Source organism: Torulaspora delbrueckii, chromosome 6 (assembly GCF_000243375.1).
Source record: "Torulaspora delbrueckii CBS 1146 chromosome 6, complete genome".
Taxonomy (NCBI): Eukaryota; Fungi; Ascomycota; class Saccharomycetes; order Saccharomycetales; family Saccharomycetaceae; genus Torulaspora; species Torulaspora delbrueckii.
Window position 1 is genome coordinate 353,224 of NC_016506.1, and position 19,867 is coordinate 373,090.

General features: G+C 42.7%; 18 protein-coding genes across 18 annotated transcripts; 9 read left to right on the plus strand and 9 right to left on the minus strand.

Annotated features, from left to right (window-relative positions):
- Positions 1 to 203: 203 nt before the first annotated feature.
- Positions 204 to 641, plus strand: CHP1 (ribosome-associated Tef1p biogenesis chaperone CHP1; the record flags this gene model as incomplete). The annotated part of the gene is made up of 1 exon (XM_003682163.1): positions 204 to 641. The coding sequence occupies one exon, from the start codon at positions 204 to 206 to the stop codon at positions 639 to 641; it is 438 nt and encodes a 145-aa protein (XP_003682211.1).
- Positions 642 to 733: 92 nt separating this feature from the next.
- On the minus strand, positions 734 to 2,122 carry TDEL0F01900 (cation diffusion facilitator family transporter; the record flags this gene model as incomplete). Its single annotated transcript, XM_003682164.1, has 1 exon — positions 734 to 2,122. One exon carries the CDS (start codon positions 2,120 to 2,122, stop codon positions 734 to 736), a length of 1,389 nt encoding a protein of 462 aa, XP_003682212.1.
- A 159-nt stretch (positions 2,123 to 2,281) lies between these two features.
- GRE1 (Gre1p) lies at positions 2,282 to 2,803 on the minus strand (the record flags this gene model as incomplete). The annotated part of the gene is made up of 1 exon (XM_003682165.1): positions 2,282 to 2,803. The coding sequence occupies one exon, from the start codon at positions 2,801 to 2,803 to the stop codon at positions 2,282 to 2,284; it is 522 nt and encodes a 173-aa protein (XP_003682213.1).
- Positions 2,804 to 3,091: 288 nt separating this feature from the next.
- Positions 3,092 to 3,268, plus strand: PAI3 (Pai3p; the record flags this gene model as incomplete). Its single annotated transcript, XM_003682166.1, has 1 exon — positions 3,092 to 3,268. One exon carries the CDS (start codon positions 3,092 to 3,094, stop codon positions 3,266 to 3,268), a length of 177 nt encoding a protein of 58 aa, XP_003682214.1.
- A 168-nt stretch (positions 3,269 to 3,436) lies between these two features.
- On the plus strand, positions 3,437 to 3,937 carry TDEL0F01930 (uncharacterized protein; the record flags this gene model as incomplete). The annotated part of the gene is made up of 1 exon (XM_003682167.1): positions 3,437 to 3,937. One exon carries the CDS (start codon positions 3,437 to 3,439, stop codon positions 3,935 to 3,937), a length of 501 nt encoding a protein of 166 aa, XP_003682215.1.
- A 21-nt stretch (positions 3,938 to 3,958) lies between these two features.
- DDR48 (DNA damage-responsive protein 48) lies at positions 3,959 to 5,515 on the minus strand (the record flags this gene model as incomplete). Its single annotated transcript, XM_003682168.1, has 1 exon — positions 3,959 to 5,515. One exon carries the CDS (start codon positions 5,513 to 5,515, stop codon positions 3,959 to 3,961), a length of 1,557 nt encoding a protein of 518 aa, XP_003682216.1.
- A 385-nt stretch (positions 5,516 to 5,900) lies between these two features.
- On the minus strand, positions 5,901 to 7,877 carry HOT1 (Hot1p; the record flags this gene model as incomplete). Its single annotated transcript, XM_003682169.1, has 1 exon — positions 5,901 to 7,877. The coding sequence occupies one exon, from the start codon at positions 7,875 to 7,877 to the stop codon at positions 5,901 to 5,903; it is 1,977 nt and encodes a 658-aa protein (XP_003682217.1).
- A 734-nt stretch (positions 7,878 to 8,611) lies between these two features.
- FMP40 (Fmp40p) lies at positions 8,612 to 10,609 on the plus strand (the record flags this gene model as incomplete). The annotated part of the gene is made up of 1 exon (XM_003682170.1): positions 8,612 to 10,609. The coding sequence occupies one exon, from the start codon at positions 8,612 to 8,614 to the stop codon at positions 10,607 to 10,609; it is 1,998 nt and encodes a 665-aa protein (XP_003682218.1).
- A 164-nt stretch (positions 10,610 to 10,773) lies between these two features.
- TDEL0F01970 (uncharacterized protein) lies at positions 10,774 to 11,037 on the plus strand (the record flags this gene model as incomplete). The annotated part of the gene is made up of 1 exon (XM_003682171.1): positions 10,774 to 11,037. One exon carries the CDS (start codon positions 10,774 to 10,776, stop codon positions 11,035 to 11,037), a length of 264 nt encoding a protein of 87 aa, XP_003682219.1.
- A 68-nt stretch (positions 11,038 to 11,105) lies between these two features.
- On the minus strand, positions 11,106 to 12,020 carry RIB1 (GTP cyclohydrolase II; the record flags this gene model as incomplete). Its single annotated transcript, XM_003682172.1, has 1 exon — positions 11,106 to 12,020. One exon carries the CDS (start codon positions 12,018 to 12,020, stop codon positions 11,106 to 11,108), a length of 915 nt encoding a protein of 304 aa, XP_003682220.1.
- Positions 12,021 to 12,848: 828 nt separating this feature from the next.
- Positions 12,849 to 13,886, plus strand: HEK2 (Hek2p; the record flags this gene model as incomplete). The annotated part of the gene is made up of 1 exon (XM_003682173.1): positions 12,849 to 13,886. The coding sequence occupies one exon, from the start codon at positions 12,849 to 12,851 to the stop codon at positions 13,884 to 13,886; it is 1,038 nt and encodes a 345-aa protein (XP_003682221.1).
- Positions 13,887 to 14,006: 120 nt separating this feature from the next.
- On the plus strand, positions 14,007 to 14,573 carry SHE1 (She1p; the record flags this gene model as incomplete). Its single annotated transcript, XM_003682174.1, has 1 exon — positions 14,007 to 14,573. One exon carries the CDS (start codon positions 14,007 to 14,009, stop codon positions 14,571 to 14,573), a length of 567 nt encoding a protein of 188 aa, XP_003682222.1.
- A 137-nt stretch (positions 14,574 to 14,710) lies between these two features.
- PET9 (ADP/ATP carrier protein PET9) lies at positions 14,711 to 15,625 on the minus strand (the record flags this gene model as incomplete). The annotated part of the gene is made up of 1 exon (XM_003682175.1): positions 14,711 to 15,625. The coding sequence occupies one exon, from the start codon at positions 15,623 to 15,625 to the stop codon at positions 14,711 to 14,713; it is 915 nt and encodes a 304-aa protein (XP_003682223.1).
- A 274-nt stretch (positions 15,626 to 15,899) lies between these two features.
- On the minus strand, positions 15,900 to 16,193 carry TDEL0F02020 (uncharacterized protein; the record flags this gene model as incomplete). The annotated part of the gene is made up of 1 exon (XM_003682176.1): positions 15,900 to 16,193. The coding sequence occupies one exon, from the start codon at positions 16,191 to 16,193 to the stop codon at positions 15,900 to 15,902; it is 294 nt and encodes a 97-aa protein (XP_003682224.1).
- Positions 16,194 to 17,033: 840 nt separating this feature from the next.
- TDEL0F02030 (uncharacterized protein) lies at positions 17,034 to 17,894 on the plus strand (the record flags this gene model as incomplete). The annotated part of the gene is made up of 1 exon (XM_003682177.1): positions 17,034 to 17,894. The coding sequence occupies one exon, from the start codon at positions 17,034 to 17,036 to the stop codon at positions 17,892 to 17,894; it is 861 nt and encodes a 286-aa protein (XP_003682225.1).
- Positions 17,895 to 17,975: 81 nt separating this feature from the next.
- TDEL0F02040 (uncharacterized protein) lies at positions 17,976 to 18,278 on the minus strand (the record flags this gene model as incomplete). The annotated part of the gene is made up of 1 exon (XM_003682178.1): positions 17,976 to 18,278. The coding sequence occupies one exon, from the start codon at positions 18,276 to 18,278 to the stop codon at positions 17,976 to 17,978; it is 303 nt and encodes a 100-aa protein (XP_003682226.1).
- Positions 18,279 to 18,751: 473 nt separating this feature from the next.
- TDEL0F02050 (60S ribosomal protein eL19) lies at positions 18,752 to 19,419 on the plus strand (the record flags this gene model as incomplete). Its single annotated transcript, XM_003682179.1, has 2 exons — positions 18,752 to 18,753; positions 18,852 to 19,419. Coding segments are annotated over 2 exons (570 nt in total).
- A 137-nt stretch (positions 19,420 to 19,556) lies between these two features.
- TDEL0F02060 (uncharacterized protein) lies at positions 19,557 to 19,757 on the minus strand (the record flags this gene model as incomplete). The annotated part of the gene is made up of 1 exon (XM_003682180.1): positions 19,557 to 19,757. The coding sequence occupies one exon, from the start codon at positions 19,755 to 19,757 to the stop codon at positions 19,557 to 19,559; it is 201 nt and encodes a 66-aa protein (XP_003682228.1).
- Between the last annotated feature and the right edge of the window lie 110 nt (positions 19,758 to 19,867).

Genomic DNA, 19,867 nt, shown 5'->3' on the forward strand with positions numbered 1-19,867 from the left:
CAAATGTCACATCTTTTAATCGCTATTCTAACGCTCATCGAATTATTTGAAGAGCACCATTTACGAGCGAGTTTTTCACTCTTCTAGAAGACGCTTGAACATCCTGGATGATTCAACGATGGATGATATTCAATAACCATTTAAAGGCTTTGGTTTCCTGAATAGCTAGAATTTTTGCAAGGCATATAGCTGATTGAGACAAGATGAGTACTTTCAACGCTGAAACCGCTGATAATTTGGAAGATATCGAGAAGCAATTTGCTGTCGTTGCTGTTGAACAAGCCGAGACTTACTGGAGTCTACTAACCAAGGTTAAGGGCTCTAAATTACGTTTGACCCAATACGATGATGAGATTTACGACGCTTTCATGGAAATGTTTCCTGAATACCAGGATATTGAAAAGTTGAAGAAATTTAATGAGAATGACTTGAAGACAAAGCAGGCCAAGGAAGACTGGAGAAAATTCTGTGCACTCTTTGAAAAGAAAATTGAGGATTATAACTTTGGTACCTTGCTGAGAACCGATTCTAGTGCCGAATACGGACAATATTCCACCTGTTTTGTGGTCAGAATCCAATTTTATGCATTCGAGGTTGCTAGAAATAGACACGGTTTGAACGATTGGGCTGTCGGCAAGTAATTAATTGAGCCAAATGGTTCTTTGTATAGTATTCACACAGACAACATAATTCATTACCAATTTACATAATCCGTTTTATATCTGTTCATTACCTAATGCTTGTGAGTATGCCCTTCATCCACATGCTTTTCTTCTTGAGCTGTCTCTTCGACAAACTCAATGTTTAGTCTTTTCAAGGTTGGGAGGTCACGGTTGAGGATGTTCCGCAAATGTTCACTGACAATTTCGAATTCTTTCACATCCAAGACGTTTTCCCATCTTTGTAATGGCGTTTCAAGGGTCAAGTTGGCTCTGGAATTGGGTCCAGAAGGCAGCACTGTAAGTTCCTTGATCTTGTAAGGTCTACCAGCATTGTTGTTGGAGAGTAATTTGTCCAAACAATCCTCAATAGCCTCTTGAACTTCGATATAGCGGTCATCATCTTTTGGTAAAGATTGATCTGCCAACTCTTGCATAGCACTCCACATACCGGAGCCACCGGCTTTGATGACAAGAGCAGACACGATTAGACCTCCAACAGCGTCCAGCGACTGAATGTTGAAAAAGTAGCCGGAAGTGATCGTGACCAGCGCGACCAGGGATGTCATAGAGTCGACACGGTGATGCCAAGCATTGGCCATAAGGACATTAGAATTTGTTTGGATAGCTATCTTCTTTGTCGCTTGGAAAATCCACTCCTTGACGACGATAGAAGCACCGGCAATCCATGCAGCGTTTACATTAGTCACTTCCTTAGTGATGGAATGCGAGTGTGAATGTGATCCGCCCACATAGGTGGCCAAAAACTCGAGCACCGTATGTGGGACAATAGGTCCAACAATGGCACATAATGAAGTCCACCCAATGGACAACCCAGCGGTAGCCAATATCGTAGACACAGCCAGCGAGCCTATTGTCTCGACTTTCCCGTAACCAAACGGATAATTAGCCGTTGGTTTATTAGAAGCCAACCCCACAGACACCAACGTGAGAAAATCAGATACCATATCACTCACGGCATGTACAGCATCAGCTATCAATGCTTGCGAATGGAAGACAACACCACCTGCAAATTTCCCAGCTGCCAGTCCAACGTTGATGGCAAGACCGATCCAAGTAATTCTGACCGCTGGATTCTTCTTAACCTGCTCTTTACTCATCACCAGCATTGGATTGACACCATGGGTGTGTGAATGGGATAACGAATGAGAATGTGAGTGCCCTTGCGAGTGCGAATGGGTTTGCGAAGGACTTTTACTTGTCGAGACTAATCTTCCCTTAACCCCCAATTGAAATGAATCATTCTCTTCTGTCTCAGATTCACGCATATGGACATGATCGTGTGCATGGTAGTCCTTAGCCACCTGTTTAAAATGTTCATTATCCTTCAACTCCTTTTCAGCATTCTTCTCCTGAGGGGAGATTCTATGACACCTGCCAGCATGGAATGAAACCCGACTCAACGGCAAACGAGGGTCCTTTAGCAACACTAATCTCAGCATTGCTTGTAATCTAGATTTTTCCTGTGCCACTTACTATAAGTTTAATTGCCTTGAAAAGTTTTGTAAAATAAGAAGATATAAAATAATGTAAAACCCTGGGAGGCCAAAACCGACACTCACCAGTCATAAAAAACTACGTAAAATTCATAATCGTGAAAACTACCAGTTACGGCCCTTTCTTTCAGAGCCCATCATTTCTTCGTTACCAGAACCCATGTTTCCTTTATGCTCAGACCATTCCTTGTGCACCTGCTTGCCTTTTCCAGAACTGTCAAACTGGCCTGTTGTGTACTGACCAGACGTAAAAGAGTCTGGGTCGTCCTGCTCTAGCTCGTTGCGGCCAGTGTTTCCACTACCGAACCGGGTCTCAGCCCTGCTGGAATCCCGATCACGACCTGTATTGCCCGAGTGTGCATAAGCTCCCGTATCTTCGGAAGGAATACCTTCGTATCCTTGTGCATTACCAGTGTACAACTCTTCACTGTTGTATTCCTGCTTACGACGGGTCCCGGGTGCAATTCCTCTTTGGTGCTTAGACTCTTCGTGCTCACCATGGCCTTCACCGTGACTTTCCTTATGACTTTCGCCATGGCCAATACCTTGACCACGCTTCTCCTGCTTCTCTTCCTCCTTAGCGTGTCCTTGCAACTTGTCTGCTACTTTGTTCAATAAATGTGACATCTTAACCTTATTATAATCGTATTATAGTCTGCTGTTCAACCCCAAGATTACTCCACAACTCAGCAACTTCATCTACTCTTATATACGATTCTTTCAAGACTTTAAGGGCCATTGCTCTTGCAATTGGAGTGAATCTTTCTTTTCCTCAATTGCTGCCCCAGCAAGTAGCAATTGCTTTGCTTTTAATAACCTTTATATAAAATAAGCCCTTAAGCAACATACCCTTCAACAAGAATCAAAGCCCCCACGACGAATTAACGACGAATCAACAAGCAACAGGGCGAAACAATGTCCGATTTCTTCCAGCAAGCCAAGGACAAGCTTACGGGCGATACTAATGTCGCCAATGAACACTTGAAAAAGTTGGCTGACAAGTACCCAGTGAATACTGAGGAACAAGAACAAGCAAGAGCTCGTAACGAGCAAGCTTACCAGAGCCTCAAACAACATAAGCAACAAAAATGAAATAGCCTAGCATATATATGCGTATCTAGCCAGCCAATCCGATGTTACAGTTCTTCAATTAAAGTCAGCCAGCCAGCGTGCCACGGGGAAACCCCAAGGCCATGCAATACGTATATAGCAGTCGTAATAGTAGTTTGAGTAAGAGGCTTGTGGGCTATTCAATGGGCCATGCAAGCTGTATCTGCAAGACGGGGGGTCATTGGAGCCTTGATGGCCACCGTAAGGGCACCCATCTATGTGCAGAGGGCTGTGATGGATGTTCGGAAGGTGCTGGAGATGGTTGGCAGATTCGTCGAGCTATTGTTGCATGCAAGACGTAATGTTGTGGATCCCGTCGTAGACTATGGGTTGGCTCTGGCCGTTGTAGTGAGGCCTGTGGTGAGAGTGGTCGTACCTTTAGGAGCGTTTGTAGTTTCTCGAATCCTGGTGGTCACTGGCAGAGTGATTGGGCTTTGGATTGGGACGGCGAAGGTTGTGGGGAAGACTGTAATGGAGAGTATGGGAGTTTTAGGGGAGAAAGTATCTGAGGTTGAATCTTCCAGCCGTGGGTTTGTAGTCGAGAGCTCGGTTGTGCTGGTCGGAATCGCAGTTCGGACTACTATTTGGTTGATTGGGACGGTTATCGGGGTGTATTTATTCTTAGCAAGGTACATGTTAGCAGCTAGATAAGTATATGAGACTTTAGCTAAACTAGTAGTTGTTATCATAGTTGCTGGAGCCATAATTACCAGAGGTCTGGTTACCAGAACCGTAGTTGTTAGAGCCGTAGTTGTCACCAGAGTTATAATTATTTGAACCAGAGTTGGAGTTGGAGTTGTAGTTGCTCGATCCGTAGTTGTCTCCAGAGTTGTTCGAGCCGTAATTGTTGTTGGACCCGTATGAGTCATTGTTACTGCCGAAGTTGTCATCGTTGTAGTTACCTGAACCAATGTTGTTGCCGGAGCCGTAATTGTTTTTGGAGCCGTAAGTGTCACTGTTGGAACCGTAGTTATTGTCCGAGCCATATGAATCTTTCTTAGAACCATATGAGTCGTTGTTGGAGCCATAGGAGTCCTTCTTTGAACCATAGGAGTCGTTGTTAGAACCATATGAATCCTTCTTGGATCCGTATGTGTCGTTGTTGGAACCATAAGAATCCTTCTTGGAACCATATGAGTCGTTGTTAGAGCCATAGGAATCCTTCTTTGAACCATAGGAGTCGTTGTTAGAACCATATGAATCCTTCTTGGATCCGTATGTGTCGTTGTTGGAACCATAGGCGTCGTTGTTAGAGCCGTAGGAGTCCTTCTTGGATCCATATGAGTCGTTGTTAGAGCCATATGAATCTTTCTTGGATCCGTATGAGTCGTTGTTGGAGCCATAACTGTCAGAATCCTGCTTCGATTTGTGATGCTCCTTTTTATGCTTGCCTTCGGACCCGTATTCATTCTTCGAGCCATAAGAGTCGCTCTTATAGGAGTCATTCTTGGAACCATAGTTGTTATCAGCACTGTTGTCGTTGTTGGACCCATACGAATCGTTATTGGAACCATAATCGTTCTTTGAACTGTAGTCGTTCTTAGAACCATAGTTGTCGCCGGAACCATAATCGTTCTTGGACCCATAAGAATCGTTGTTGGAACCAAAGTCATTCTTAGAACTGTAATCGTTGTTGGAACCATAGTTGTTATCAGCACTGTTGTCGTTCTTTGACCCATACGAATCGTTATTGGAACCATAATCGTTCTTTGAACTGTAGTCGTTCTTAGAACCATAGTTGTCGCCGGAACCATAATCGTTCTTGGACCCATAAGAATCGTTGTTGGAACCAAAGTCATTCTTAGAACTGTAATCGTTGTTGGAACCATAGTTGTTATCAGCACTGTTGTCGTTCTTTGACCCATAAGAATCGTTATTGGAACCATAATCGTTCTTTGAACTGTAGTCGTTGTTAGAGCCATAGTTGTCTCCGGAATTGTTGTTGTTCTTAGATCCATAGTCATTGGAGCCATAAGAATCATCATTTGAGGATTTGTAATCTGAATTATCGTTGATCGAAATCTTGCCAAAAGTCTTACGAACCGTCTCTTCTACCTTGTTAAAGTTATCCTTACCAATCTGGTTTTGGAAACGATCAACCCTGTCTTTACCTGCAAAACCTTCGACTTTGTCAACGAAGTCACCATCGTTGTTGGAGCCTCTTTGATTGTTGTTATCATTGCCGCTATTGTCACTGGCGAATTGCTTTACTTTGTCAAACAAACCCATTTTAACACTTCTTTAATCTTCTCGTAGATCGGGAAGATCAATCATAGATCATCAAATTGGCTCCCTTTTTATACCTTCCCCTTGAATCATGAGCCTTCTCCCTTGACCTCAGTAAAGGAGGTGCCGTGCACGTCATATCTATCGTTCCATAACTACACAAAAATAGATCAATACGAGGCTCCCGCCACAACCTTCCTGAGTCTTAGTGAGCGCGTTTTCTTCGCAGCACGTTCGTTACATTATTCAGCGAGAATGTTCTTGATTCCAGAACTGGATCGAACTCAACGTTTTCGCCAAGAAATTAACTCTCTTCCGCGAATTTCCAAAATTATTCAAATCTATCATTTTCGGATAATACTAATTACGATATTATACGATACACCAGTCAAATCCCCGTCAAACTCTGTTGCAACCAGCCAATGGTCCTTCTTTTCACTTCACCATTTTCGTCTTTGTACAACCTTCTCTCTTCTAATGTATTAATCATCTCATCCGCCGTCTTACCCTTGTTTATCCCGTTGATTATGAATTTGTAAAGTCTCTTCCTCCTAGCGTACGTCTTTCTGTTTCTGTTCAGTCTCCACTTGTTACCGAACCTTTCCTCTAGCCTTTTGATCGGTGGGTGACCGCGAATACCCACAGTATATTCATCCCATATGGTCCGAACGTTACTGGGGGCCTTGAGAAGTGTATAGTTCATGTCACTTACTTCATTTGAACTTTTTGAATGCTTCGATTGGTTATCTTTTTCTTTATCTTGTGTGCTATTGTTTTCACTATTTCTTGAAATAACTTCGTTACCTTTACGGGAAGTGCTGCTATTAGCGACACTTTGATTTCTCCAATTATGTTGCCCATTTTCGTAGACTGCGGCTTCTTGAAGGTTAGTGTTATTCATGCTCTCAGTCCTGTGCATCATCTCATCATCTATCTCTTCGTCTTCATCGTCGTCATCACTACCATCCGAGTCGTTGTCTTCGTCATCATCTTCCTGATAACCATCGTCGTCATCATCCTGAGGTTTCTCGTTTCCATTCTGAGGCTGGTTAGTTACGGCGTTCTTAAGCGGATGGGCCATTTGATTATGCTGTAGTGAAGAAATATCAGGTTGGCTATGGCCTTGACCGTGGTGGAGCATGTTGCTGTTGCCGGCGTCTTGCATTCGCGTAAAAGACATGCCCTGGTTCGCATTACGAAGGGGTGGCGTCATACCAGTATTCTCCAACGTCAAGTTTGGTAGGCTGATTGTGCCAAACGCATTCAAAGAGGTCAAATCTTTGTATGATTGAGCAGCACTGGTCATATTCGTGGAATTTAAACCCGACACCGTCAGATTGTCTGAAGAGAAATCATTCTTCTTCCTCCTCTTGATGCCGTTGGGATTCAGCGTGAACGATGCGTGCCCAGGTTGTCTATCTCCAAAATTTCGGTAATGGCTCGACGCACCAAGATCATCGTTTTCTCCATACCTGCCACTATCCATTTCGTTAGCAGTATGCTTAGGTGGTATTGAATCGAACTGGTTTCTATTGTGATAACTATGCGGTCTCATCCGTCTCAAATATGCGCTGCTTACGTTAGTAATCGAGTTCAACAGGTCCGTGACAAATGTATCCTGAACACTTGTCTCACTATGGTGACTGCGTTGCATTGGTATCGATTCCATTTTCTGGAGGATATCCTTTGACATTCGTTCATTGTCTATTTTTAAATTGGATATCGTTGAATTCTGTTGCTCTACATTTTTGCAAAGTTTCTGAAACATCTCTTCCATAGCGATCAATCTCGCACTAATTTCATCCATCCTTTGGAACATTCTCATGGTATTTGTACTAATATCAGTGTTCATTATCGGCGAAGAGTGATCCGAACCAATTGAGTGTAAACTAGAACGTAGACCAGAAATACCAGGGGTCTTATTCGTACCTGGGTTACTATTATCTACGGAATTAGTATTACCATTACTCATTGTAAGTGGCGTTGGCATCGTGGTATTATTCCCAGAATTAGTTCCCGTCGAATTATTCCCAGTCCGAGTGCTGGTATTACTAGGTGTCGAGTTAAAATTCTTATTGAGTGCATCTGGCACCAACGCCAAATTCAATCCAAGTGCAAGCGAATCATCTGAAGGGTTGTTCACCGGCATTCCGAGCGGTGCGCCATTGCTCTTACCAGCTCCAAAACCTGTCGGTATCACTTCAGGTACCACGGCTGAACCATTTTCAAGTAAATGACCATTATTATTACTACCAACAGCAACAGTATCATTATCGCCAGGGTTTCCGCCACCATAATTGTCATTCATCCTGGGATGAATCTCTGCGGCTAGCGGATGGTTGAGATCTGACATAGCTGCTGCCATTCACGTTCTAGGAGTGCTAGAAAGGCTCCTTGAAAGCGGTTTGAAAATACTCTGTCACTATTAGCACCAGAATTCCCACTAAAGGCAAATACAACGATCAACAACTGGGATGAGATCGATTATTGCAGAGGTTTGATGGTACATCGTTTTTATGGATTTGTATCAATTTTCCATAAGGACCGTGGCGAGCGATTGTTAACCGTTACAACCAGAGATGAGCATGCACGATAACTACAATTAAAGGATCTGACTATCAAGGCCATTAGCACTACTTGATAGTAGAGATTGGGGTACGAACTAGGTTGGGGTTGTTATGAACCTGACCCAGGTGGAGCTCCAGCTGGTCTTTGCGAAGTACTCTTGAGGGACAGCTCATCTCTTCATGATGGCAGACATTTGATAGCGACAATCAAGGTCAACGTCATTCTATCGTATTTCTGAAGTAACCGTTACTTTTACTCTATTCAACTTGGCGGTCGAGGTTTTTAAGTTCAGCGATTTCTAGCTATGAGATCCTTGTAATGCCGGAGACAATCAGGACTAGTAAGACCGCAATACGGTCACCTCTTGTCAATCGCAGCTGATTAGTATGAGAAAATGCATTCCATATTTGTTTAGTTTTAGTCAAGTGATCAGCTGGGGGTTGCCATCGGTTCTCGTGCATAGATGTCCCTTAAAGACTAAAGCTCCCAATCCTTGCTCTAAGACAAGTTCCAAAGTCTAGTCATTAATCGATGGGCGACAGAATGGGTATTATGAGCCTTTTGAAAGAAACTGGGACATCGAGATTCATCAAGTGCTTGACCCCCGATGCGATGGTCCCCAGTGTGACGAAAGCACTTGAAATAGTTGAGCAGAAACAGGAGAAAGTACAACCTGAAGCACCAATAGAGAAAGCGTTCCATACACCAAGGATTGTCTCTTCTGGGAGCCACTTCGCTTACACTGCTCCTGAGAAGAGGCCTCACTACAGGCCCTTGATCAAATCCGCTCTGGCTCATGAAGAATTGGGGCTTCAGATGGATGACAAGCTAGAGAGTTTGCTTAGTGGTGAAGATGTTTACATCGATGGTAAGAAAGGTATCTTTCCTTACAGTATGGCATATGCAGGATTCCAGTTTGGTCAATTCGCAGGTCAGCTAGGGGACGGAAGAGTGGTCAATCTATTTGATATAAAGGATTCTCATGGGAATTATCAAACTTTACAGCTGAAAGGAAGCGGTTTAACACCTTTCTCCCGATTTGCCGATGGGAAAGTTGTGCTTAGATCTTCAATAAGAGAATTTATCATCTGCGAGTCACTATACCAGATTGGTATCCCCTCGACACGGGCCCTTCAGCTGACACAATTGCCCAAAACGAGAGCAACGAGAGGCATGTCCTTTGAGCCAACGGCCGTTGTCTGTAGAATGGCACCTTCGTGGATTAGACTCGGCAATTTTGATTTACTAAGGTGGAAACCGAATTTAAAAGCATTATTCAAGTTGGCGGACTACACCATCGATAACGTATATGGAAAGGATCAGACACCCTTACCGGACGTCAACAATTTCAAGGAGGATCATTTTGCTGATGAAGGTGATGAACCACGTCAAATTGATGATGTGACAGATAATACAAAATACGACCAACTCTACAGAAACGTTGTCAGAAAGAATGCAGAGTGTGTTGCATACTGGCAGACGTACGGCTTTATGAACGGAGTTTTAAATACAGATAATACATCGATCCTAGGTCTATCGATCGATTACGGCCCCTTCAGTTTCCTAGACAGGTTCGAACCAGCGTTCACACCAAATCACGATGACGTTGAAGGCAGATATTCATTCCAAAATCAACCAAGTGTTATTTGGTGGAATTTGATACAATTTGCCCAATCAATCGCGATCCTGATCGGCGCCGGCGGGAAACACATAGACGAAGTGATCGCTCTACAGAACAATACGAAACCGCTATCCAGCGAAGTGGAGAAAGATGTGACCAAACGTGCAAACGACCTCATTGGCCTAGTGGCACACGAGTACAAATATGTTTTTACTACAAAGTACGTTCAATTGATGAGCCAAAGATTGGGCATCGATCTTTCTTTGGACCCTTCTGAGATCGACAAGACAAGTACAGTGGTCAAGGATTTTTGCTCTACTCTAATGGAGCCCTTGTTAGAAATTTTAAGAAAAACTGGAATCGACTACAACAATTTCTTTGTCAATCTACAGAACTATAAAGGCCCAATCTTTGATAAGGCAAACGGGATCAACGGGCTAGATAAGAATTATGTTGCCATCTTTTTTAACATCAGCCAACAGGTAAAACTACAAACATACTACGCAGATGAGAAACATTTTGTTGACACTGATTCTGGAGAGACACGCTTACTAGTCGAGTACTTTGAGAAACTAGTCAACTGGTCCAGGCTCTACTTGGACTTGGCACCAGATCAAGTAGAACGTTACGAAATATCAAAGAAAGTGAACCCATTGTTCACACCCAGATCATGGATCTTTGACCAAGTGATTGAGCACTTCGTCGACGAGCAACGTACAGCACTAAACGATCCAGAGTCTACTATCGACACAGCCCCACTACAAAAATTGCTACTAATGAGTTCGTACCCTTACGATTCCTCCAAATGGGATTCGACTCTAAGGCCCGACTTACAGGAGTCATGGGGAAGCATAGAGCACGCTGAAACTGCCGACAAGTTCATGAAACAAGCCTCTTGTTCTAGTTAGTAAGCTTAATCCAACTAAGAACTCTCGATAAGACTTCTTAGCCGGGTAAAGCTGATCAATTGTTTTAAAGGAATAAAATTATGATTATATAAAGCTATGAGGCCCTTGAACGATTTTGCTTTGCGAATCACCACTCAACGGCGCCATCAAAGTACCCTATCACAATGTCTTCCACTCTGTATAAACAAAGCACAAATTTCACTCACTCTACCGGTTCATTCTTGAAGAGTGCTCCTGTAGAGTTGACCACCGTGACCGGTTACAACGATTTCATCAAGAAGTTGAATAAGAAGGATGGTGATAAGATCTCTACGATTATAGCAGAGGACAAATCCCAAGGGTATGTGTTGCAAGACGGTGAGACCATTGCTACGATACATGGTGAAGCAAAGGACTACCTGCTGTCACTTGGAGGTATCACCGAGTGATTTGATTCCGTTTTCCCTATTAGTCTTTATTTCTGTTATAGAAATTAGATAAACTCCGTATTATTTCTTTAAGATTCGTTCGTCGTCGCTGTTGTCTTAGTATGCAATTGGAGAGGTTTTTGCAAGAGATGTCCCATACGTTCAATCTTAGTGGTCAAATAACCTTCAATCTCGATCGAATGAATTCCACTGGTCTCTGAATTCCAATGCAGTGGTACCATCGCAACACGCTCAACGCAATTTATCAATGGTGGTTGTTCGATCTGTAAGATCTTGTCCGGGTTGTTGGTCAACAGCCGTACATTGTGGATCCCGAGGTCTATCAAAATGGCTTTACCTAATGAGAAGTCTCTGCCATCTACCGGGTGCTCCAGCAGTAAATTTGCCTGTACAGTGTCTGCTCCAAGATCTTGTAAGTTATAAGCTTTCAATTTTTCTCCCAGACCGATCCCACGGCCTTCTTGCCTCAAGTAAACGATCACCCCGTGTCCTGCACCACCTATGATTCCCGTATCCAATTCCGAATCGCATGCGATTAACCTTCCAGCACGGTCAAATTGTTCCCCACAATCACAACGAGCACTCCACGCCGTTTCTCCAGTATAACACTCACTGTGAATTCTCACAAGTGTATCTTTAACTTTGCCATCCCATGTAGTATGAGGATCAGTAATCAAGGTGCCCGTTTGTTCATCAAACCGCAGTTTTAACCCCAGACGATCATCTTCGTCTGCAATATTTCTACCAGGATAAAGTTTTCCAACATAAGCTCCACGTACCATTCGGTCCCTTTGCGTCTCACCGGGCCTTTTTTGGAACAACGAACGAGATCTGATATCTTCTCCAAATACTATTGCCAAATGTTCTTTATTATCGCGATCATTCGCATACAAGTGTAAAAAAATGTCTGGCCCCTGAGTAGTTGGAATTCTAGCTCTTGCTACACATATCACCTTGGGTAAATTTTCTGTAACAGCAGTCATAGTCGCTTCTAAGTTGAACGAGGGCGATATCTACCAATCATATATGTAGTGATTTATATAGTGATGTTGGACTTACTAATAGTGTTACATACTATCTGTCATTCTGAAAAAAGTAAAAGTCATGTGATACTGAAAGTTTCATATTCGTGTAGAGTGCTATTATCACGTGACATACGCCGCTCCGGAAACTGAAATTGCCGGTACTAAGGGGCATGACTTTTTTGGGAAAAGGGCGCCCCACATTCCAAGGACCGGAATTCTCTTTATCCTGATTGGGGCAAAGAAAATGTATGACCCCGTTGGGATACCGGTCTACTAAAAAGGTCACGCGTGTCCCAAAACAGTAATAGAGCTGCCAAGCGTCGATCACTTCCCTTTTAGGTTACAAAGCTACTTTGAAGAATGTTATTGAAGCAATTTGACCAGCAAATTAGAACCAAGCACTCTGAATGCTCTGCCAGCCGAATTTTCGTCGCACCATGTCGTTGCTCGACACCCGCCAATTGCTTTGCACGGTCCTGCTGTCGGGTCTTGCGACTGCGCAAGAAGGGGTGTCACTTTGACACACGTGAAAAAGTCCTTATCCGGAAGTTTAGCCAGCAATATGTGTTCTCCCGGTAGGCAATGGAATATTCTCAGGTCTATATGGCGGTGCATTTTGCAGGAGTGCCATTTAAGGTACATTCCTGTCTACTAGTCAAGTTGAACACAAGATATTGAGAAAGTAAGTGAGAAAAAAAGCAGAAAAATTTAGAGTTATTTCTTGCCACTTGAACTATCTATTATTCTTCGATATAACTTGATAACCGCTATCCCATCAATTTCAAGATGCCTGATACACAACTTCGTTCTCCTTTTGAACAAAAAGATGAAGTACTCACGCAGACCCCGGTGATCTTACCGACTATTAGCCATCGGGCTTTACTCTCCCTTAGGGAGAGTGCCAAAGTCATAGGTACAAAAGGTCATACGATTCAGAGAAGCAGAGAGGTCAATCATGTTAAGATTGGACTGTCCGAAAAACAACCAGGATGTTCTGATCGAGTTCTTTCCTGTGCAGGGACTATTGCCAATGTAGCGAATGCATTAGGTGATATGGTAGACACTTTGAATGATAGCGATAATGAGACTGAAATGGAAAGTGAAAGATACTCTTTCCATTTTCTGAATCATATTTTACCAGCTCCATCTCGGGAAGAGATAAAGGATGCTGAACAGTTGAAAAACATTGGTACTTTAAGGTTATTGGTAACTAACTCTCAATTATCGTCGATCATTGGGAAAGGTGGTAATAAGATTAAGTCCCTTATCGACAGACATGGCGTTAAGATCGTAGCGTCTAGGGATTTCTTACCTGATAGTGATGAACGTGTGCTGGAGATGCAGGGATTCCCGGGATCTATTACCAGTGCATTGGTAGAGATAAGTGAAATCCTTTTGAATGAAATGGATATTGCATTTGCATCAGAGAGACGTTACTATCCGCATTTGAGAAAATCGAACTCCAGTGTAATTGGTAAAGGTTCTGAGCACACTAGTGGTAGCCAGGAAATTGAGAATCGAGTTTTGGGTCAGAATTATGAAGCTATTGTACATGTACCGGAGGCTTACGTTGGTGCTATCGTGGGTCGTCAAGGCAATAGAATTGCCAATTTGCGTAAATACACAAAGACTAAGATTATTGTTGAAAAGAAGACCAGAAATGAGCAACCGCCTGATGATCAACAGACAAGGACTTTCACCATTGTAGGTGATCACCAGAAGAATGTTAAATTAGCGGAATCGATGCTTCTCAAAAACTTGAGCGCAGAGATCGGTAAACATGAATCGCGTATACTAAATGCCAATTCGGAAACTCAACAATAGTAGTGGTGTATAAACTATATATATATCTTTACTTTGTTTTTGTTGTGTTAACGATAAAAAAGCATCCCCATTGATCTCCTTGAACACATAGATGAACGCGAAAGAGACCGATGGAAATCGATGGGTTTGGTAAGGTCCATTGGAGTCTCAAGCAGATTAGATGAATCACTAGTTGGAGAGCTGGATAATCGAGCAGAGAGTAAAGTGAAACAACTGCAAAAGAATGGTACGAAGTCCCCGGGCAAAGATACAAGAGTCGGTTTACGATTCCAACGAAATCATGAGACACAGTTTGCCAGGATGGAATCCATAGATACCTGTCATTTGACCACACCAAAGAGGCATGCAAATGAGGAACAAGGAGCGAATAAGAAACGGATCAAGAGGGAACCACAATCACCTTCACAGATCAGTGAAATTACAAAGCGTATACGTCGATTGAGGATAAAGAATAATCATGATAATAGTGCACATGTGAGAGAAACTAAACTAACGACCCAGAGACCAATGGAGCCGCCGAAGCTCACGAGTAATAATCCTGCCAAAGCGTCAAAATCTGTGTTCGATCGACTTTATGCGCCAAAGACCATACCGAAATCGACTTCGTTGAAACAAGTGAGAACGCCGCCTAGGACCTTAATCAAGAGTGAGACAAATAAGACGCTGGCGCGACCCACTTGGAGATAAATAAGATCACTTTTTATACAGGATGGGGGAAAATAGTTTCAACTATGTACTTTAAAAAGGTTGAAATAGATATGATCATTTTCCAGAATGAATAGTAACAAACAAGATTAAAATCTATGAGTTCAGGAAGTCACCGATTATTTGAACTTCTTACCGAACATGATCATTTGCAATTGATCGTATAGGGAGATAACACCGGCACCAGCGACACCTCTCAAGATGTTAGCACCGCAACCCTTGAACAAAGAACCGACACCTTCAGCAGCAACGACCTTTCTGAAACAGTCGAAAGCACCGTCGTACTTAACGGCTTGACCAGAAGTCATCATCATTCTTCTTCTAACGGTATCCAATGGGTAAGAAGCGGTGGAAGCACCGGTGGTAACAACCCAACCCAATAGGAAAGAAGCCCAGAAGGAACCGTCCAAAGAACCGGTCAACAACAATGGCTTCAAAGAATCGTAAAGACCAAAGTACAAACCTCTGTAAACCACAATACCAACGACAGATGGTAGGAAACCTCTGTACAAACCTGCAAGACCATCGGAAGCCAAAGTCTTCTTGTAAACATCGACTAGACCGTTGAATTGACGTTCACCACCCTTCTTGGAAGACTTGGAGTCAGCAGCCAATCTGGTTCTGGCGTAATCCAAAGAGTAGACGAACAATAGAGACAAACCACCAGCGGCACCACCAGAAGCCAAGTTACCAGCAAACCATTTACCGTAACCGTCCTCCTTCTTGAAACCGAACAAAGCCTTAATCTTGTCCTTGAAAGCAAAGTTCAAAGCTTGGGTTGGGAAGTAACGGATAACGTTAGCAGTGTTACCTCTCCAGAAAGAAACAATACCTTCCTGTTGAGCAGTTCTCCTGAAACAGTCGGCAATACCGTTATATTTTCTGTCCAAAGAACCTTGCTTGATCATTTCATCTTGGTTTTGGATCAACAACTTGACTCTCTCGATTGGGGAGGCAGCAGTCTTGGCGACAGCGGCACTGACACCACCCATCAAGAAATCGATAGCGAAATTGGATTGCGTCTTTTCAGCCATTGTAAGAATATGAAGATATGCGGTGGTCTATTTCACAAGCAGAAGAGAATAGAAAATCGAAATGTGGATTCTGAAAAATGATTTCGAACCAAATATATATAAATACCGCTGTTTCACACTAACCTCCCCCCTCCCAATAGAAACGTTGAAAAATGGAAAAAAAATTCACCAAAACCCCCCCAGATGCGATAGATGCGCGACTGAAAATTTTTCACTTTGACGTGATTGGTCCACAATCCGCAATCCCGAAAGATCGGTATAGATCACGTGCATGTCACATGGGTCCGGCTCCCTTGTGTATATTCCCCTGTTCATTCACCACTTTTTGCAGTTGCTCACGGTTCTTAAAGTCCTGGCGCCATTGGCAGATGGGGCAACGTAGTTGTTTCCCCCAGTAGATCGGAAATAGCGGTATAAACCACAGTGTGATAAATTCTCGGCGCTTCACGGGACCGACACTGTTGTTATGACAGTTTGGACAGTAGATAGAGTTCAATCGAGGATCAGGATCATAAGGTTTATCCCACTGCCTTGTTCCACAAACTATCGGTAAGCAAAAAAATGACATACCGCCGATGATCTGTTTAAAGATTGTTTACCCAACTTTCCTTCAAGATACATATATATATATACCCTTGCCCAGCCTATGCGCCCGTGCGCGGACTAAAAAAAAAGCAGAGCAATTAGGGGACAGTCGGGTAATATATTTGGTTTCTTTTCTTTAAACAGGGCCACGCCACACCGCCGGGTAACAAGAAAGATATCATTTCTTCTACTTTAAATGTAGGGAATTGTCGACTCGCCCTGGATGGGTCCCGGACCCATCGTACTTCAGTACATTTTAAGTCATTCGTGGATTCACCCAGGCGGGTTACAAAGCTTCCAGAAAAAGTGGAAGCCCGCTATTTTCGACCCATCACGAGCACGCAGCCAATTTGCTCAATTTCTTGTTTATCTTGAGAGTTTCCTGCATGGACCGATTGGGACCTTTAGCTCGAGCTACAGACGATAGCTTCCTCTTGTAGTGCAGGGCTGTGTATTATTATTGTTACTGATTCCTGCGTTTGTAGCGTGTACATGACAGGGACAAGCAGCCATCACGAGCACTCCGTTGTCAAGTACTAGTAGTAGTACTAGAAGTGAAAGTAACACGTTTTTGATAATGACTGATTTTCCTTTTTTTTTTTTTTCTTAGTTTAATCACAGTAGGACTAATTTATCAAAAGTCCAGGGCGTATGTATGTGTGTGTGTGAGTATGTGTATGTGTATATTGTGAGCGTGTGCCAAGATAGCGTAAGGTATATATGTGTAGTTGTATTCGATTGTTCGTAATCCGGATGTAAATTTGGAAATTTGGAAATTTGTTAATTCTTTAACAACTTGATCAGTAATTTTAAGATTTCTGCTATGTTCTCGCAAATGGCTGAAGGGTTTGGGTATCTGGAGAATACAGACCTTTATAATACAAACGCAAATGACTTCGATGATTTGGCTATTTTTGATCAGGAGGAGAAAGAATCAGTTGTGGAGACGATTTCACCTATTTTAACGGTTGCAATCCCACCTTTTGCCAATACGGAGTTTGGAGACGATTCAGACCCTTTTATGAGCTCGATTTCAACTTCTTCATACTCTCTTGATGTTTCTCTCTCGGAGCCACAGTTGTCTCCCAGTTCACTAGTAGGTACATCATCATCATCATTCGATTCTACTGGTCAATTGGGAACTCCAACAGAGAGTATTGCAAGTTATGTAAGACAGCCTAGGCAGGGTCGTTATTCCAAATCAAGATCTTCATCGGTCTCTTCACAGTCATCAGATCACAGTCATCATCAGCAGCAACAACAGCAACAACAGCAGCAGCAGCAACAACAACAACATCAACAGCAAGGTTCTTGTGAACATAAAAAAGTTTCGGATTCAAGGCTTAGTGCACAAGGTTTGGCTAAAGTGTTGAAACTGGATTCCCCAGAGGAAGCGCTCAAGCGCGAACGTTATATTCTCGATATCTTCGAAAATGAATTGCATTACCCTTTGGGGTACAAGACATGGGTCCGGGACACTTTCAAGGACTCTCGTGTCAAGCTGATCGATCAGTTACATGAGAGAGTCAAGCATCGTTACCCCGAGTACGATCATTCGGTGCTCGAAACGATCATACGGAGGGCTACTTATTACATGATGCAAAGTAGACTCAGACGAGAAAGGAGAGCTAGGGCAAAGGGGATCAAGTGCTCTAGATCAAATGCATCTTCCCCCTCAATTTAGCATATCCTTACATAACGATAGTAATAATAATAATAATCATAATAATAACACTAATAATACCTAATAATACACCTATGCAAATTAAAATTTGGTAAAAGAGACCTTCTTTTTCGAATTTTTCATCTTCTTGGCTTTCTTGTAGTTATGATGTCTTGCGTCTCTCCAACCACTCGTGCTAACCTTCTTGCTTTCGTCGTCGTCCTTCTTGGTATCGATATCCATACTAGTTCCGTCCTTTAATTCTTTCATCTTCTGTGCCATGAGATCTTGTTTTAGTTTCTCAGAAACACGTTCTGCTCTGGCATCTACAACTTTTTGAAACTCATTGCGACGTTTCACACTCTTAGCAGCTAGATGTGATTTAGCACGTAACGATTTTGCCATCTTTATGATTAAGGTTGTACAATTAGTTGTAGTGCCACGTCTATCTCATCTCATCTCATCTTATCTCATCTTATTAGTGTAAAATTTTACAGATGATATTTTTTTCAAGTGACTGTTTTTTCTGTACACCTCGGCTTTGAAACCGTGCACCAATATTTTTCAGTGTTGAAAAATATATATTTTGCGTGTTTGTCTCGCGGTGTCTTTCAGGACACTGGAACTTTGAGCCTAGCATAGACAGACTTGCCCCGTCTAGGCTGAACAACCTAGGCAGACCTTCCTGCTAGCTTGCAAGGAACTGGTAGGAGCCTGGAAAGATTCCGTTTGGGTGTAGGCCCATTCCCTCCCAATCGCTAGCTGTCACCGCTCATCGAAGGATCCTTGGCAAGGCATTCAATCAGAGAGAGGGTACTAAAAATGATACTTTTGTAAACTGAATCTACTCAATAGGTTCAAGAAAGACCAAAGCAAAAATGTATGTGAATTGATGTACCAATAGTGAAATCGTTACTACGAGTTATATGAAACTCCCCCTCCAAGATGAACTAATGACTAACAAATTTTAAATCGCAGGGCTAACTTACGTACTCAAAAGAGACTTGCCGCTTCTGTCATCGGTGTTGGTAAGAGAAAGGTTTGGTTAGACCCAAATGAGACCACTGAACTTGCTCAAGCCAACTCCAGAAACGCTATCAGAAGATTGGTGAAGAACGGTACTATCGTTAAGAAGGCTGTCACTGTTCACTCCAGATCCAGAACCAGAGCTTACGCTTTGTCCAAGAGAAACGGTCGTCACGGTGGTTACGGTAAGAGAAAGGGTACTAAGGAAGCCCGTTTGCCATCCCAAGTCGTTTGGATCAGAAGACTACGTGTCTTGAGAAGACTATTGGCTAAGTACCGTGACGCTGGTAAGATCGACAAGCACTTGTACCACGTCTTGTACAAGGAGGCCAAGGGTAACAGTTTCAAGCACAAGAGAGCTTTGGTCGAACACATCATTCAAGCTAAGGCTGATGCTCAACGTGAAAAGGCTTTGAAGGAGGAAGCTGACGCTAGAAGATCTAAGAACAGAGCTGCTCGTGAGAGAAGAGCTCAAAGAGTCGCAGAGAAGAGAGAAAACTTGTTGAAGGAAGATGCTTAATTTGACTGAAGTTTTTCAACTCACCTTTCATTATAATTGCTCCAAACTGCTTTTTTTAAATATCATCTAACTCTTCAGTACGTTTATGTAGTATAAGCTCTACAAGATCCTAACGTTCAAATACAACAATATGCTAATCAATTACGCTTATTTCGTTTACTTAAATCATCATGATATAAAGGTATATATTCGAGTGATCCCGGGATAAACTGTCCCGCCAGGATTGGGGGAAAAAGTACATGTTTTCGTTGTAGCTCCAGTTCTAGTTCCTGTTTATGTCCCCTCCTTATCCTAATCAATTTGAAAGTGTATTCCCATTCTCCAGCTTGGGTTATCATCGCTATTTTTCTTCTTCTCAAGTTTGCAAGACTTGGAAATGTCTTATCGCATCGTTTGATATGTGGAATGTTAAAAATCTATACAAAGTGTTCTATAAAAAGTGGTAAAA